The sequence below is a fragment of the Euphorbia lathyris genome, chromosome 7, assembly GCF_963576675.1.
Source record: "Euphorbia lathyris chromosome 7, ddEupLath1.1, whole genome shotgun sequence".
NCBI classification, from domain to species: domain Eukaryota; kingdom Viridiplantae; phylum Streptophyta; class Magnoliopsida; order Malpighiales; family Euphorbiaceae; genus Euphorbia; species Euphorbia lathyris.
The window spans coordinates 78,851,411-78,868,274 of NC_088916.1; the positions used below are offsets into that span (position 1 = coordinate 78,851,411).

The 16,864-nt window shown below is 36.0% G+C and overlaps 2 protein-coding genes across 3 annotated transcripts; one reads left to right on the top strand and one right to left on the bottom strand.

Moving 5' to 3' along the window:
* Positions 1-2,366: 2,366 nt before the first annotated feature.
* LOC136235573 (uncharacterized) lies at positions 2,367-7,255 on the top strand. Its single transcript, XM_066025321.1, has 3 exons — positions 2,367-3,444; positions 3,571-4,257; positions 6,202-7,255. The coding sequence occupies exons 1-3, from the start codon at positions 2,473-2,475 to the stop codon at positions 6,787-6,789; spliced, it is 2,247 nt and encodes a 748-aa protein (XP_065881393.1). The 5' UTR covers positions 2,367-2,472; the 3' UTR covers positions 6,790-7,255.
* A 965-nt stretch (positions 7,256-8,220) lies between these two features.
* LOC136235890 (probable cellulose synthase A catalytic subunit 3 [UDP-forming]) lies at positions 8,221-14,103 on the bottom strand. 2 transcript variants are annotated; one of them, XM_066025972.1, is made up of 15 exons: positions 13,829-14,103; positions 13,628-13,751; positions 13,349-13,544; positions 13,047-13,261; positions 12,826-12,937; positions 12,548-12,719; positions 12,072-12,338; positions 11,630-11,975; positions 11,389-11,526; positions 11,182-11,307; positions 10,879-11,091; positions 10,517-10,790; positions 9,874-10,070; positions 9,424-9,774; positions 8,221-9,337 (listed from the first exon to the last, which is right to left on the bottom strand). In XM_066025972.1, the coding sequence occupies exons 2-15, from the start codon at positions 13,706-13,708 to the stop codon at positions 8,753-8,755; spliced, it is 3,273 nt and encodes a 1,090-aa protein (XP_065882044.1). In that variant the 5' UTR covers positions 13,709-13,751; positions 13,829-14,103; the 3' UTR covers positions 8,221-8,752. The 2 variants fall into 2 exon arrangements, with proteins under 2 accessions (XP_065882044.1, XP_065882043.1); XM_066025971.1 differs by having other exon boundaries at positions 13,825-14,103.
* Positions 14,104-16,864: the final 2,761 nt, after the last annotated feature.

Genomic DNA, 16,864 nt, shown 5'->3' on the forward strand with positions numbered 1-16,864 from the left:
TGTTTTCAAAATGGTAAGAAGGAACCAATAGGGTTTCAAAAGTTTAAGAAAATATAACAAGACGAGTTTGAGCTTTTATCATTCCACTCAGCCTCGGTAGAAAATGGTCAATCTTCTCTTCTTTCTTTTTTTCTTCTTCTTCACTTATGTTTTGGTAGGTCGATGAAACATTTAGGTTAACCTTCTTCTTCATTTCTTTCACTAACTTTAGAGGATTGTTAATAACTCTCTCCTCAACTAGTGGACCTTTAGATGTCGAGGGCGCCTCAAGTGTCTCCAAACATGCTAAAGGTCAAAATCTCAATTGAACGAAGATAAAACCCACGAACATTCTTCACTCGATACACACACGCATGCACACTAAAGACAATAAAGGAAGAACGAAAAATCTAAGAACAAGGTCGAAAAGACTGACTTCAAAATGAACGAAAGTTTTGTGAAATTGCTCTCATGGAAGCTAAGACATGCTCCATTAGCCTTGCGTAAAAAACAGAGTTGTTCACTTAACTGGAAATGATAAATTCTCTCTCAAAGCTAATCTTTAAGAGAAGCAAACATTCTGAATAAACAACGAGATTCCTTTTTTATAATACTTAATAGGAAGACCAACTGTCGCCTCGATCATAACCCCAAATATTCAAAAAACGACATCATAATTCATTAAAAGTTGGGGATATTAAATCTTAACAGTCATGCTCCACGAGCATTAAAGACACTGGTATAGTGATCCACACACTTTTTGACACGTACTCTTCACGGACATGTCAGTTCGCATCAAGTGCTTCTTTCTCACGCCACTTGGTAAAAAAGGGGAGACTTCCTGATATGGCAAATGAATTTGACATAAAAAAAAAAAGCTCATAACAAGCTCTTGACAAACAAGTCATGTGACATGCCTTATCTAAGCCACATATTCACAATCTGAATGAGTCCACAGCTCAAACTCGTCTTGTTACATTGGATCAAGCCCAATGATATTTTAATTTCTTCACCAATGTCCAAAGTCTAAAAATACTATCACTTAGTGTCCGAGTAAAGGGTTCAGACTCTCTCTCTGTATATGCATTTTCTTTTCCACTTTTTTTTATATATCTTACATTATCATACTACACGCATGTATCGTGTATACTATAAACATATTCAATAGATGTCTGGAAAATATTTACAACATATATATTTTTAGAAAAGTACGTGACATCACTGTCACATGTTCAGGTACCTCATCATTGTCTCAAAAAAAGAAAAAATATAGTTTTAAGCTTATAAAAGGCTACATTTTCTAATTTGATTTAAGTCTCGTTTGTTTGTCGGAAAATATTAGATAAGGTAAAAAAAATTGTTTGAAAAATAAAGTATTTCTAGTGTTTGGCTACAATATTGAAGCACGAGAAGAATTGTTGTATTTTTTTTAAAGGGTAAGAAGAAATGGATTAGAGTTCCAAAAGGTTTAAGAAAATGTTTTACTCTTTCGAAAAAGGTAAAACATTTTTCTCACTCTTTTCTTATAATTTTCTGTTTACTAACCTAAAATTTTCTGTTGACTTATTTTTCTAAGCAAACAAACACTGAAAAACTAAGAAAATATTTTTCTGCATAATATTTTTCAGCAAACAAATGGACCTAAATGTATCATTTCTATTACTTTAAAATCCTAAAAATTAAAGAGAAATTTACATCCAAAATCAAGCTTGAATTTTACATTTAACTATTTCCTATATTTATAATTTATCATCCAAGGTTTTTTCTTTAAAATATATCACAATTTCATATTTTTATTTTTAGTTTTGTCAAGTTTAACTATTGATTAATAACATAATTAAAATATATTTTTTAGTATTAGATGTTTATAAATATTTAATCTATTCATAACTATTGTATAACTAACCTAATATAATCCATTAAAACTCTTTAAAGGAAAGTTTACACAGAAATTCAGATTTGAAAAATTATTTACAACTATGTCAAATACTAATTTGAATAATGAAAAACTAAAAAAAATTTATTATTTTCATATATTTTAAGAACTATGTTTTATGAATTAGAGGTCTAAGATATATATTTTAGGGTTTAGGATTTATGAATTGAGATCTAAAATTTATAAATTAGGATATAAAATCATACTCTATTTATGATATATAGAAAATAATGACATATTGCGAATTAAGTTTTATAATATGATTTAATTGTAATTTTATAATCATATATGATTTTCATGTAAACCGCCCTATTTAAATGGCATGAATTATGAGTTATATATGTTTTAACATTCAAAGCCCGACAATAGCCCAGTTGAGTAGGGCTGGGCTTGGGCTCTCTACGGCCCACATATTTAAATATTTTTTAATAGAAAAAATTTTAGTAGCAGCAAGACTAGAAAGAGAACGAGCTGAGGAAGACGGTGAATTGCAGAGGAGAGGAAGAAGATAATACAAACAAAATTACAGTCAATTCAATTCTTAGATTACGTCTTCAATGGCGGAAGACGATCTAGATTCCCTGTTTGAGGGGATGGTTTTGTTTACTCCTCAACTAGTCGATGATCAAAATCACAACCAGCACCAAGATGATCCTCCACATGATAACGATTCATCATCAACTCATGATTCTCAATCTCATCTCGATGTTTCTACTCCTACTTCTAATGATCTCAATTCTGTTTCCTCCTCTCAACCTCTCGACGAGAACATTTTCTCTGATCTCACCGTTCAAACCCTAACTCCACTTCCAGATCCAATTCCGTCTCCCACTTCTTCTCCCCCAATCTCCCGTCAAGTTTCACGGAAGAAGAAGAAAGCTTCTACTCTTAGGGTTGGATATGCTAGAGATGTATCTCTGCCTCTTCATGATCAGTCTCCTTCTCTACATCATCGTGCTGCATCTGATGATACTCATTCTCCCCAACCTGATCTTAATGATTCTCCTTCTCCTATGTCCGCTACTACTTCAGCTAATGGCGATGTTGCACAAATGGAAATAACCGCAGATTCAATAGTAACACAGTTGTCGATGGATGATGAAGAGTTGGATCCGGCTCCTGATTTGGAACCATCATCTAATTCGAAAGAGGATCAGTTTGAACGTATTAAGGTTTTGATTTCTGAGAAGCTTCAAAGCTCTCGCCAATTGGCTGCCTCTGTGTCTGAAGCTCGGAAGGAGGCCATCAGGAAGAGAAGAAAAGCTACTGAGGAACTTAATTCGGCTTCCTCCAAGCACAAGGACCTTGAATTACAGTTGGAGGCAGCATGTGAGGCTGAAGATTTCGAGGTAGCTCAAAGGATTAGCGACAGTCTTGCCACTGCTGACGAGGAAAGGCAAGCTCTTCTTGCTGTTCTTAGAGAAGCTGAAGCCCAGTGTGATGCCATTGATTCTAAAATGCAAGATGTTCTCGACTCTCAGATTCTCGCGGAGGAAGAGTGTGCTACTCTTCTCTCCAGTTTTGCCAAGGTCAGGTTATATCATCAATTGTTTATTTTTTGAAATTAAGAAAGTATCCAGAGAATTCTTTTTTAATCAGTCTTCGTCATTATCTTCAACATGATTCCTGAAATTTGAATTCTTCCTTTTCTCCAGGATGCAGAAAGTGATGCAGATTCAATCGTTAGGGAAGCACAAATGCTCGCTTCCAAAGAAATGGATGAATGGTTTTCGTCAATTGAGACCTTGGAAGCAAAGAAGGTGGAGTTGGATATCCAATCACATTTTATAAATGAAGCACGCCAAACTGTGGATGATTCTATTGAGCACTCAATTGAAAACTTTAGGAAAGAGCAACAAGATCTTCATTCAAAAAAGGATATTCTCACTGATGAACTCCATAAACTGCTGGCTTTAGTAAGAGAGAAAGAAAAGGAGATAGCAGAAAATGATACAAAAATCAAAGGAATTGAAGAAAGGATTGCTGATGTGGTCTCTGGTTTTCAGGAGAATCAATCAAGCATTGATTCCACGTATTACAACTTGCAATCAGAAATTTCTCAGATGAATTTACAGGATGATTCTTTATCAACAAAAAGGAAGGAAATTGATGAGTTCATTGCTCAGGAAGAAGGTCGTGGGGCCAAATTAAGGGAACTAGCCAAGGCTTCTGAAGAAGAAGCAAAGACATACAAAGAAGCTGTTGAGCTTAGAAAAAGCTTGATGGTGTCCATTGTTAAGTCCAGAGAAGATAAAGTGAGGCTGGCAAAGACAGAAGAGAAACTTATTGAGGATGTCCAGATGCTCCAACAGGAAGTTTCCTCTGCAAGAGCCTCCTTACAGGTTGGTTTTGCGTTTCAGGTTTTATATTTATGGGTTTTTATGTATTTGTTTCTAGAATTGCTTGCAAAATTAGGGTTGCCCTTCAGACCACTTCAGTTTCCTACCTTGAGGAATCTGTACTAACATACTCTTCATAGAAAGGTGCATTGTGTAACATGCCTGAGATGTAAAACAATTTGATAATGCCATCAAATGATGATCTAGCATAGGTAGATGTAAATAAAAGGCTCAATCTAGGAAGCACCGACACAGGTGCGGGTGCTGGTGCGTCAAACAGCATTTTTAAAAAATATGAGATACGCGCACGGGGACACTGAAAATTTATATAGGTATAACATTCATTAGTCATTATAACAGTAAATAACATCCATAATAAGTCTGTTAAAAAAACAAAAAGAAAAACATCCATAATAAGTCATTAATTCATCAAAAAGAAACATTTAATACTTCAAACTATTTAAACTACTAAAAAAGGGACCGCTGCTATATTCTTTTCAATAGATTTTGATTTCTTTTATTATTAGGGTTTCATTTTATTTTTGTATATATCAGCCCCTCTTTTTTGTGAAATTATTGAAAAAATGACCCTTACATTCTACTTAATTAACTTAGAATCCGTGTCCCATAAGTGTCCTCATTAAAAAAAAAAAAAGAACAGTAAAAGAGGGGACACTTATTTTGGAGTGTCGGGTGCGTCCCGGGTAACCCCAGAGTGTCCGACACTCGTACATTAACCTTCTAGAAGTGCCGTTACTTCCTAGGGCTCAATGAAGTAGAGATTTTTGCTTAAGTGTGCTCTCTGCATATACTGAGACTTCCATGTCAAACGAATTATCATTCTCAAGGTTCGTTGTTTATGGATTCGCTGAAGATGATGGATTTAGCGAACCTGGACATTTGTTGAGTTTTGGTTCAGTTTCAGTGTAATGGCTCACATTTCTGCTGTATATACAGAAAGTTCGAATGCACTGCCCGCTCTTAGTTGTAGTTATCATATGATATGTTGCATGGACAAGGGAAACGTTATTTCTAAAACATAACCTTCATAAAATAGCCTTCAAACGAAAACGGACATGAAACGTAAAAACTCTAGTAAAGAGGAGTGTCCGTGCAACATAGGTCATGTCATATGTAACAATGTAGTATATTTTCAGCCCGTAGGTTGCAACATAATTGCTGCACATGTTTTGTTTCTGTTGCATTGTGCATAAGCTATTTTATGCTGTTGTTAATTCATTTTTCCTATCACTCATTCCCGATAGAGGTGGCAAAATGACACACGACCCGATTACACGACACGAACACGACACGGATTTTTAGTGTTAGTGTTGAGCTTAATAGGTAATGGGTCATTTTTGGGTTGACACGAAATTGACACGCTAATTTTTGGGTTGGGTTAGTGTTGATATGTGAACCCGAAAACGACACGAAATGACACGGATATTGAAAATTATTGTTATATTCTCTCGTGTTTTTTATGTTATTTTATTAATAAAGATAATAAAATTATAATTATTAATTGTAAATATTGATTTGAATTTCTTAAATGGTTATAAACACATTACGTGACCCTCTAACATGATATTATCGAACTTTTCGATAATTATTGTTAACATACTAATATAAAAATGATATAAAATGTTTAAAAACAGTACCATATCTTCTTATATTTTTAAGAGTTATTATTAATATATATGCATAACAAAATTACATGTAACCCGAAAACACGACACGAAATCGACACTAACCCGAATAGGTTAACACGACTTTGACACGAAAGTTTTTGGGTTGGGTTTGGGTTTACTCTTTTTGACACGAACCCGAAATGACACGACACGAACACGACAATTGCCAGGTCTAATTCCCGAGACATCAAGTTACTAAGCTCCCGTCTTTCCTATTGATGTTATTGCATTGCTAATACAAACTTCTCAATATTTGCAGGAACTATCTTCGACGAAATCAAACATCCAGCAAACTGTAGCATCTTTTAAGCAGAGAATTTTCTTCATTGACAAAAGAATTCCAGAGCTTGAAGCAGAAAAGAAAGTTGCTGCTTCCGCAAGAAATTTTAAGGAAGCTGCACGAGTAGCTGCTGAGGCAAAATCATTGAGTGTTGAAAAAGACGGTGTACTGATTGACTTGGAACGAGCAATGTCAGATGTGGAGAAGGTAGAGGAAGACATCAAAAACACTATTAGCAGATTACAGGAAACCGAACAACTGATTTCATCCAAGGAAAAGGAGCTCGGAATGGCTAAATTCCAGAGATTACTTTTAATTGCTGGTTCTGCTACAGCTGAAAGATCCGCTGCTCTGGAGCTCAGTGACATTGAAGAAGCCAGTCTTTTACTAGCAGAGGCTGAAGCCGCGACTGCAGAAGCGAAGAAACTTCAACCGATATACGATCTCAAGGAGGAAGAGTTCCCATATTTACCGAAACACTTCATCTCCATGGAACTTGTATCGAACCTTGGCGGGGAGCAGTTAGCTGAACTGGCTGAATCTGTTAATGTTTCTGCTACACAATGATTGCAATGATCAGAATGAAGTGGAGATCGTTCGAGGACGAGCAGTTAAAAGATAACGGTGATCCATCAATATCGTAATCTGCAGCAAAGGATGATTTAGAAATCGCGTTTTGAAGGGAAATGTAGAAGCCACAATCATCTACTGCTATAAACAGCAAAAGATAGATTAGAAACTCGCCGGGACACCTAGATTTGATCATCTTCTTTGTGTGACTATTCTTCGAAACTATTGTTGCCTTCGAAGGTGAAATGTTTTGTCCGGCGCAGGCAAGTTATTATTTTTCCGGCCATTTGTAATTAGTTGAGTTAGATTTTGGTGATATATGTGTTTATAGACAGAAGAGTGAAAACTTTCAATTTTGTAATCATGGATTGTGCATCCCTATTGACTGAGTTTATTATTGTCCACAATTTGAAGATATAATTTATTTTATACTTTGTAGGGTTGATAAGCTCCCCTTTTAGCTTTGTGGAATTGAATTTTTTCTTTTATATATAGAAAATCATATAACATAAAACGAAACGAGTAATATACCTCACATAAATACATACAGGCTAAAGCTAAAGAGAATAAAAAGATCACAAAAGCCATAAAATAACACCTAAAAATACTATTAATCACATACTTCTTATAAATCCACATTATCAGAAAAGTAAAAGAATTATACATAGTAAATACAGTTCAGACAAATAAACGGAAATTAGAAATTACCATTAAAGAAAATACAAAATATGGAGGAAAACATATAAAAGAGAGGAGGAAGTAAGATAAGCTTCATGCTTCCTTTTACCGATAGTTTCCTTTTACCAATCGCGTTGAAAGAAGCAAGTAACCAAACGGAGAACACGGATTTACAGTTCAGACGAATAAATAGATCTGATGAAATATATGGACTTCAACTAAAAGAAATTAGAAACTATCATTAAAGAAAATACAAAATGTAGAGGAAAATATATAAAGGAGAGGAGAAAGAAGCAAGTAACTAAACGGAGAACACGGATTGGAAGCCACAAGGCGCAGCTGCTTGAAATAGAGAGGAAGAGAGCTGTATTCTCTTTTTGCAAGGGCGTCCTTGAATTTTACCTAGTGAATTTTACTATCAGAAATCTGCTAAAGATTTGGATGTAATATTACGAAGAAGAAGAAAAAGAACATTCTGAGTCCCTTTTATCTTTTTTATTTTTGTTGAATAAGCCCCTAAGCCTTAAATTTGACAAGCATAAATGAATTATAATTATACATATTAATAGAAAGATATTTGTTTCATCTCAATTTAGAATTTGCAATTTAAACAATTTAAAAGTAGTGTTTTCATTTGGAACTGCTTATAGTTTAACTGAATTTGATATTCATAACTAATTAATTTGATAAGCAAGAACTAAATATGTAAATTATTATAATTAATTGAGTACTACTCAATAAATCAAACCGAAGATAAAGGACTTAATCAGTAAAATTACAAAAGAAAAGGGTTTTGCCAAATATTTTTTTCTTTTCACTTGTACACTGTGCTTACAATAGACTTGCAATAAAAATGCCTTAAAGTTTACACGTGGCAAGGCAAAGGCCTGACTTTTATTATGAATCAAATGCAGATTCATAAATAATAATTATAAAAAGTTTTATCCTATATAAATTACACAACTAAAGAATCAAGGAGCATTTGTCCCTCCAATAATATCTTGCCAGCTGGACCCCTTCTTAATAATTCCTTTGCCAACGCATAGGAACAAGAACACCAATAATATCTTGCCAGCTGGACCCCTTCTTAAATAACTCCTTTGCCAAAGCATAGGAACAAGAACACCAATAATATATTGACAGCTGGACCCCTTCTTAATAATTCCTTTGCCAAAGCATAGGAACAAGAACATCCACGCCATGCTATTAACACACCATTAATCTACAGCTGAAAAAACATACCTTTTCCTTATCTTCTGTACCATCAATCAATCAACCTCTATTAATTACAATTCAAACCACATTCCTCCAAAACCGGGCCGTCCGACTTCGCGAGAAACGGGTCTATCCGAACCCACAACAGAGAGAAGATTGAAGCAAGTAAGATTGACCAGACAATGATAATAGTTGGAGTTCTGTTCTGTCTCCCCATGAGACCTTTTAGGAAAGGATATAAGTGAACTATCACCCATATGGCAAAGAATAGCTTACCGAAAAGCGGACCCCATGACTCGTACCCGTTGTTTATTGCGTTCGCGACACCTGCAACTACTCCTATCATGTTTATTATCAGCAGAGTTGTTGGTGCAATGAGTAATGTCGTCCATTTAAATGCGTACAGCTCGGAGAATTCTTCGTCGTCTCCTCCTTTTGATGTCACTGTGAAGTTTGTATCAACTCCTGCTAGAACCTTTAACAGCCCCTGGAAAACTGCAAATAGATGTGCTGACACTCCTCCAATCACCCAGAATTGCTCGTTTCTCCACCAGTCGTCAATTCCCACTCCACTCCATCGCATTTCAAGTATACCAGTCGTGAAAATACAAATGAAAAGTGACAAAAACCACAAGCTTGCAACGTTCGTGAGCTGCAATTTTCGGATAAATGAATTTAGATGGCTACAGCTTACACGTATGTTAAGCTTTATTTACAGTAATAAAATAGAAATGCTACCTCTGGAGTTATAAATTTCCCTGTTAGCAAGCAGACAGCCGGAAGTGTACAATATGCGAGCAGCGGGATTGATGTCAACGGATATACTGTAGCATTTATATAAGACAATCGCTCTAGCCACTTCAAACCTCCTCCATACCCATACCATAGAGGACAGTGTCTGCTAAAAAATATTTCAACAGATCCAAGAGCCCACCGAAGGACCTGATGCAGACGATCAGAGAGATTGATGGGTGCAGAACCTTTGAATGCAGGTCTATCGGGAATACAGTATATAGATCGCCATCCGTGACAGTGCATTTTAAAACCTGTCAATATATCCTCTGTGACCGAACCATAAATCCACCCAACCTGCAGCATTGGAAACCGTTAATATGTAAAATTGAGCAAATTTGGCAGGATAACTACAGAAAGTAATAGTTCTAACAGATATTTCAACATTTGCTTTACCTCTTTTCCCCACTCGGTTTTATCTTCGTAACCACAGCTAATTACATGGATGGCTTCTTTCAGCAGAGAGGCAGCGCTGGCATTTTTCAGGGTGCCACCATCTTCGAGCAGAGTTGACGTTATAAAAACAGGAGATTGTCCAAACTTCTTTTCCAACTTCTGGACTGGTGTTACTGGCACTTTTTCGGCTTCAATCCCTGCATCCAATCTTTCGAAGTTAGCAGAAAAGTTTATTCATCCAGTCAACCTATCAATAAAACATCTACTACCAAGTGCCATGTGGATATCAAGTTTCCCTCTCTAGGGGCATAAATTCGTGTCAGGAGTAATAGAGAAGCAGTTTCTCTAGTGTTTCGTTTCTGTAGAATAGCTAAGAAAACAAACTAATAAGTTAACAACTACTATCCACAAGGTGCAAAGCTTAACTAGCTCTTAAGTTTGCCAACGGACCTTAAATGGCTGCATAATTCTTATCAAACACAGGTTTTACACAAAATGTCTGTACACAAAGTATCTAAGAGGTGCATTCTTGAAATGTAATTTGCAATGCAATTCCAAAGGATTAAAATTAATGGTATCGAATATAATCACAAGTAGACAAGGAATTGGACAATAGGTGATCATTTCAAGTCACTTATCTTACCTTCAATGCCCTCTTCAATACCCTCCAAAGTACGTTCGGATGCAGTTATCCTTAAAGTTGTCTTCTTCAATTCAGACTTGGGTTTGCTACTCTTTTTCTTCTTTCTCCTCTTTGAACAACATCCACAGAACCACTTGGGCAAGCAATTGCATGTCCTACTTGGTGCTTTCTTTGCTTTCGGAGCATCAAAACCATAGAATGCTTGCCTTCTGAATACACATCCAGTGCCAACATATATAGGTCCTTGGATGCCATCCAAACCTTTCATGTTGATCTGCAATAGAATTGTGCAATTAGATCTCGAGAAGATAAATAACTTGCAGTAGAATTTCATTAAGAAAGTTCTGTGAGGTCATGCTCACATCGAAGAAAACAGTGTTCCTGTTGGCATAACGATCATGCCTGTCAATTCCATCAAACCTTTGTGGGAACTGGACGTAGCACACTCTTTTTCCAAGTAAAGGATCCATCATGAAACACATTGCTTCTCTAATAGCCTTACTGTTATTGAAGTAATGATCACAATCCACATTCAACAAATAAGGAGCATTTGTGAGCACAGCAGATACCCTGACCTGCTCGATAGAGACACATTTTAAGTAAAACCATTTATTCCATAGTTCCTTAAATAAATCTGACATCTTTTCCTTCCTCTAACTACTTACCAAAGCGTTCATAGCTCCAGCCTTTTTATGGTGGTTAAATCCAGGTCTCTTTTCTCTAGAAACATAAACCAGACGTGGTAATTCGTTTCCATCTGTATCAAGCCCTCCACTTTGGCCAAGAAAAACCTATAAAAGATTGACAGTAATTGATATTCTGGGACAGAAATTCAATCAAAACCATATCAAAATAAATCAGTAGTAACCTACTTGAATCATCCCAGGATGGTCTCGAACATTATTCCCAGGCCATAGAGTCCCATCCTGCATTGTCCAACCTTCTTCTGGTACCTTTTTTGCCTTGGCAACCAAAGCATTGATCCGAACTTTAAATTCTTCATATTCTCTCTGAAATTGCAATAAATGGGATTACCAACATTGGCCAATACAAACACAAAAATAAAAGGATGAATAGAAAGGGAGGATCACTAAATGATGCAAGACCAAGCACCTTCATTGCTCTCCGTTCCTTCACAAATGAAGCTTGCACCTCATCTTTGAGATAATCCATCTTTTGAGCAAAATAAAACTCTGGTGCCCTTGGTTCAATTTTAAACTTCTTGCAGAAAGGAATCCACTTCTTTGCAAATTCAGATGTTTCTGATAGGGCCTCAAATGTCAGCATGGCAGCACCGTCATCCGAAACATAGCATGAGACCTTGTCGACAGGATAATCCACAGCAAGAATAGACAGAACTGTGTTTGCTGTAACCAGTGGGGGTTCCTTTAATGGATCAACTGTACTTACAAATATATCAACAGGGGAAAGTTGAGAAGGCAGCCCATCCTTTTCATATCTGAGAAGCAAAATATTTGGCCATGATGAACTCATTAGCATCTTCACTGAAAATATATGGGGATACTAGTAAAGGACATGATCAGTTAGAAGTTACCTAAGGGACAACCGATCAAGATATGTTTCACGGTCAATTGGGAGCCATTTCGGGAACTGATCAAGAATCCATGAAAGAGCAAACCAAATTTCGCAAATTACAGATATAAGCCATAATGCATATGCATCATTCACAGGGTTCATGACCCGATAGCGGAAGAAGAACCCAACAACTACAAGGCGAATAACGATGACCATTCGGTAAGGATTTATTTGGCTGGAACTTATAGGTAATTTTCGTGATAACGGTTGTCTAGCCTCATCCATTCTGATACAGGAGCAATGAGTTTAGTTCCAAAATATCAACAGACTTAGTAAAACAGAGTCCACTAATGAAATCTTTTAGAGATTATAGGAATTAATAACAATGATAATAGCCAAAGTATCTCAATCCGTTATACAAGAAAATGGAAGATAGAAGTTGTATTCAAGTCCATCATTTAAAAACAAAAACTAAGCTTTGAAGTGTGTGCTTACAGTGGCAGATCAGGTGCCTCATTGTCATGGTCCCAGTCTTTTCCACCGTTGTCACTCATCATCTGCAGTCTGTCTTGCTTTTGCTTCCAATTCTCCATCCTCTCCTTCCAAGCAATGCTTCCATAGCCATAGGCAGCCAAGTCTTTTGAAGGATCCATGGATCTAGGTTGCACTACAAAATGGTGACATAGATAGAGCTTAAGAGGATGCTGCCGCATAGAGCAGGAACCATGAAAAATAAACGCATAGAGCTGTTTGGAGAATTGGTGAAACATTACCAGGAAGGGCAGGATCTGAAAAAGGAAGAGGGTGAATTCTCTTGCCACCACCACCACCATTGGACATGAATGATGGGACCAAAGCATGTTGGTCAGGAGGAATGTCTTCAACCTGCACCGACAATAAGCGACATAGGTGAAGTGAAGTTGAAATGAAACATTAACATGTAAATTTTGAAAACATAGATAAGTTGAAAAGGCAGAGTAGGCAAAGAGGTTACCGTTTGACCGTCAGTAAGGAGAGGAAGTTGAGGCAGAGGATGTAGAGGTTGATGATGCGGATCCGAATTATCAGAGGCACGGCCATAGTAAAGAAAAGACTCCGGTGAAAGAAAATGCTGCGGCATATCTTTTCTTCTGGTGGCATCAAAATTGAACTCATTTTCCAAGTCATCGATATCGTCTTCTTCTTCATCTCCATCAACTCTAGCGCAACCTATCCCAATCAATTCCGCAATTCAATTCAATAGTTCTGGAGTAGGAAATACAAAAGAGAAGAATTCGACGAAAAATAAACAAACACCTTTAAGACGCTTGAATCTAGTCTTGCATTGAGGACAGAGTTGAGTTCCTTCCCTGCGCTCGTACTCATAGCAAATTATACAGATAGGGAAGGCACACTCATTGCAAGCTACAAACAGCTCTCCATCCACCGTAAGCCCTACGTCGTCTCCACATATGTGGCATATTTGGCCGCTTAACTGCTCTAACGGCTTCGGCTGCAATAAAAACAACCAAAATCACATTTAATAACCAAAATTACGCAATCTCAATACATTTCGCAGCAAAAAAAAAACCTTACACCAGATTCGCCATCCCGCCGAATAACAACGAGCTCATTCCTATTGTGAGAGCCGGCTACCAAGCCTGCCCCCGCCTCCATTGCCTTATCTCACAATGTAATGAAAAGCAAGTCCAGTCCAGATCTGTCAAATGAAAGTCGAACAGATGTATTTCTTCCTCTAAAAGATAGGAGATAAAGAGGCAAACGGAATCAACCTACTACTCATATGCTGCCGGCAGTCAGTGGAGTGAGTCCGAGTACTCCTTTAAAAGATTTTCCCTTCCCTTTTTAGTTGTACTACCAGTCGTTGCTTCATTTGTTCTCACTCTCAATCAGCAATCAGACAAAACAATTGAAATCTCTCATTTGATTTCAATTATTCAAATAATTGAGTGAATTCTCTGTGGAGATTGAGCTGAGTAAAAAATGGGGGGAAAAGGAACAATCTTCTTTTTTTTCTTATAAAAATCTCCGCCGACACTGGTAATGGCGTGAGTGCCTATGGACAAGGTCGTTTTGGTATTTTCGGTAATAATTGCCTAATTTAATCGATCTTGTTGACATCAAAATAAAATAAAAACAATGGGCGAATATCTTCCTGCCTGTTGGAGGAATCTTACGATTTTAATTACGTCACGATTTTTACACTTTAGCATATATTTATGTTAAGTTTAATAAGATATGGGTAAATTACATCCATGATCACTAAACCTTATTAATTTTGATAGAATTGTCACTAAATTTTAAATTTAATATAAAAGTAATTCAACTTTACACTTTTTAATAGGGATAATTACAAAACTAGCTCTATTTTAAAACCCATTTACGTTTTTAGCCTAGTTCTCCAACTTTTACAAATCTAGGCAGTTTCATTGTATTCGGACAAAAATATCATTGTATTCCTTATTACTCCTTCTTCCCCATCAAACACATTCACCATTATTCATTCATCACACTTGCTCCACACTTTCCTTCTTCTCTTCTTTTTTTCTTTCCATTTTTTACAACACTTAATACAACAATCAAGTGAACAACAATCAAGTGAACAATCCAAAAGCTAAAGCTTTGTTTATTCATGTAAGTATGGTGTTGGGTTTGACCTAGATTTCAATTTTAATCTCAATATAATATCATATGTGTTTAATATGATGTATATAAGATGTATATGTAAAATTCAAACGAAAATAGTCTAGGGTTATGCATTTCGGATCTATTCAACCCATTGAAACTCTGTATTTTTTCAGATTTGTCGTGAACGTTTTTCTGGGATTTCCGACTTTGTCGTATCTGTCGCACCACGAAATAGTGCGACAATGGCCTGGTGGTTTAATGTTGTCGTATTTGTCGTATTTTTTCACGGTGCGACAGAATCCAGAAATATGAGCCTGTCGTACCTGTCGCATTTTTTAGGATTCGACACTCTCTCTTAGTATAAGTTTGTCGCCTTTGTCGCATTTTTTCAAGGTGCGACAGACTCTCTTAGTATAAGCTTGTTGATTTTGTCGCATTTTTTAAAGGTGCGAAAGACTATATGAGTATAAGTTTTTGTTAATATGTGTTTTTTTCTCAAATGTAGAAGTATGTCGTTTGGAACTGTTCCATGTATGTTATTGTGGCACGGCCATTGGAAAACCGTTCAAGAAGATATGACATATGTGGCCGGTCAATCGAAGTTGTTCCGTTTTGCAACTAACATCGATTTGCAAATGTTAAAAGCGAAAGTGCACACTTCAGTAAGTATTGATGCAACCGATTTTGAACTATACATATCTCCATGCAGTCGACATACAGTCCAAACAAAGTTCTTGGAATAGTAGCACCAATTCAAGAAGATGAGGATGTTATGGTTTTTGTAGACTATTTTCGTATGAATCCGACTGATTTGATTCCTCTATATGCTACCTTTATACCATGAAGAAATGATGAACAAAAAGACATACAAGGTAAGGAGACGAGGAAGGTAGACGTTTAATTTAATGGATGCATATCAGTGGGTCAATCCTAAAAAATGCGACAGGTACGACAGGCTCATATTTCTGGATTCTGTCGCACCGTGAAAAAATGCGACAAGTGCGACAACATTAAACCACCAGGCCATTGTCGCACTATTTCGTGGTGCGACAGATACGACAAAGCCGGAAATCCCAGAAAAACGTTCACGACAAATCTGAAAAAATACAGAGTTTTAATGGGTTGAATGGGTCCGAAATGCATAACCCTAGACTATTTTCGTTTGAATTTGACATGTACATCTTATATACATCATATTAAACATATATGATATTGTATTGAGATTAAAATTGAAATATAGGTCAAACCCAACACCATACTTACATGAATAAACAAAGCTTTAGCTTTTGGATTGTTCACTTGATTGTTGTATGAAGTGTTGTAAAAAATGGAAAGAAAGAAAGAAGAGAAGAAGGAAAGTGTGGAGCAAGTATGATGAATGAGTAATGGTGAATGTGTTTGATGGGGGAAGAAGAGGGAATGGGAAGACAAGGGTATTTTTATCCAAATGCAATGAAATTGTCTAGATTTGTAAAAAGTTGGAGAACTAGGCTAAAAACGTAAATGAGTTTTAAAACAGGGCTAGTTTTGTAATTGTTCCCTTTTTAATATTATGACTATTAAACTTCAATTAAGGTTTTAAATTTGACGGCCTCAAAATAAAAATGATCAAGAATTAAAGTTGTTTAAAACCATACTTTTTATTTTTTAAAATCACCACTTAAATAACCTCAAAACGAAAATTTTAAAGAATTAAAATGTCTTAGAATATCATCAATTCTTAAAATTTTCTATGTTGAGGTTATTAACGGTTATTTTGAAACGTTAATTAAAGTTTAGTAACCATAATATTAGATAATATAAAGTTGAATAACTTTTATGTAACATTAATGTAAACTGAATTTTTACGTGCAATTTCATATTATGACCACTCTCCAATTTTAAGTGTTCTAGTTAATAATAATTTGACATATTTTGTTAGATAAAAAATGTGCAAATTTAGTTTTACGGTTATTAGGAAGAGCGAATGTGTATTCACATACAAAACAGTAATCTTAAATTTAATTTTTAACGGAAAGTGCAATTTCAAAACTAATTAGATGAGTTTTTTTTAAAGGTGTAAGTTTATATTCTAATCAGTCTCAAACCTACAATGTTCTTGCGACCTAGAGTTGTAAACATGGTGGAGACTCCCCGTTAAAAAATTTGCAAGGTGGAAATGGTGATTATTTTGTCCCACGCAAT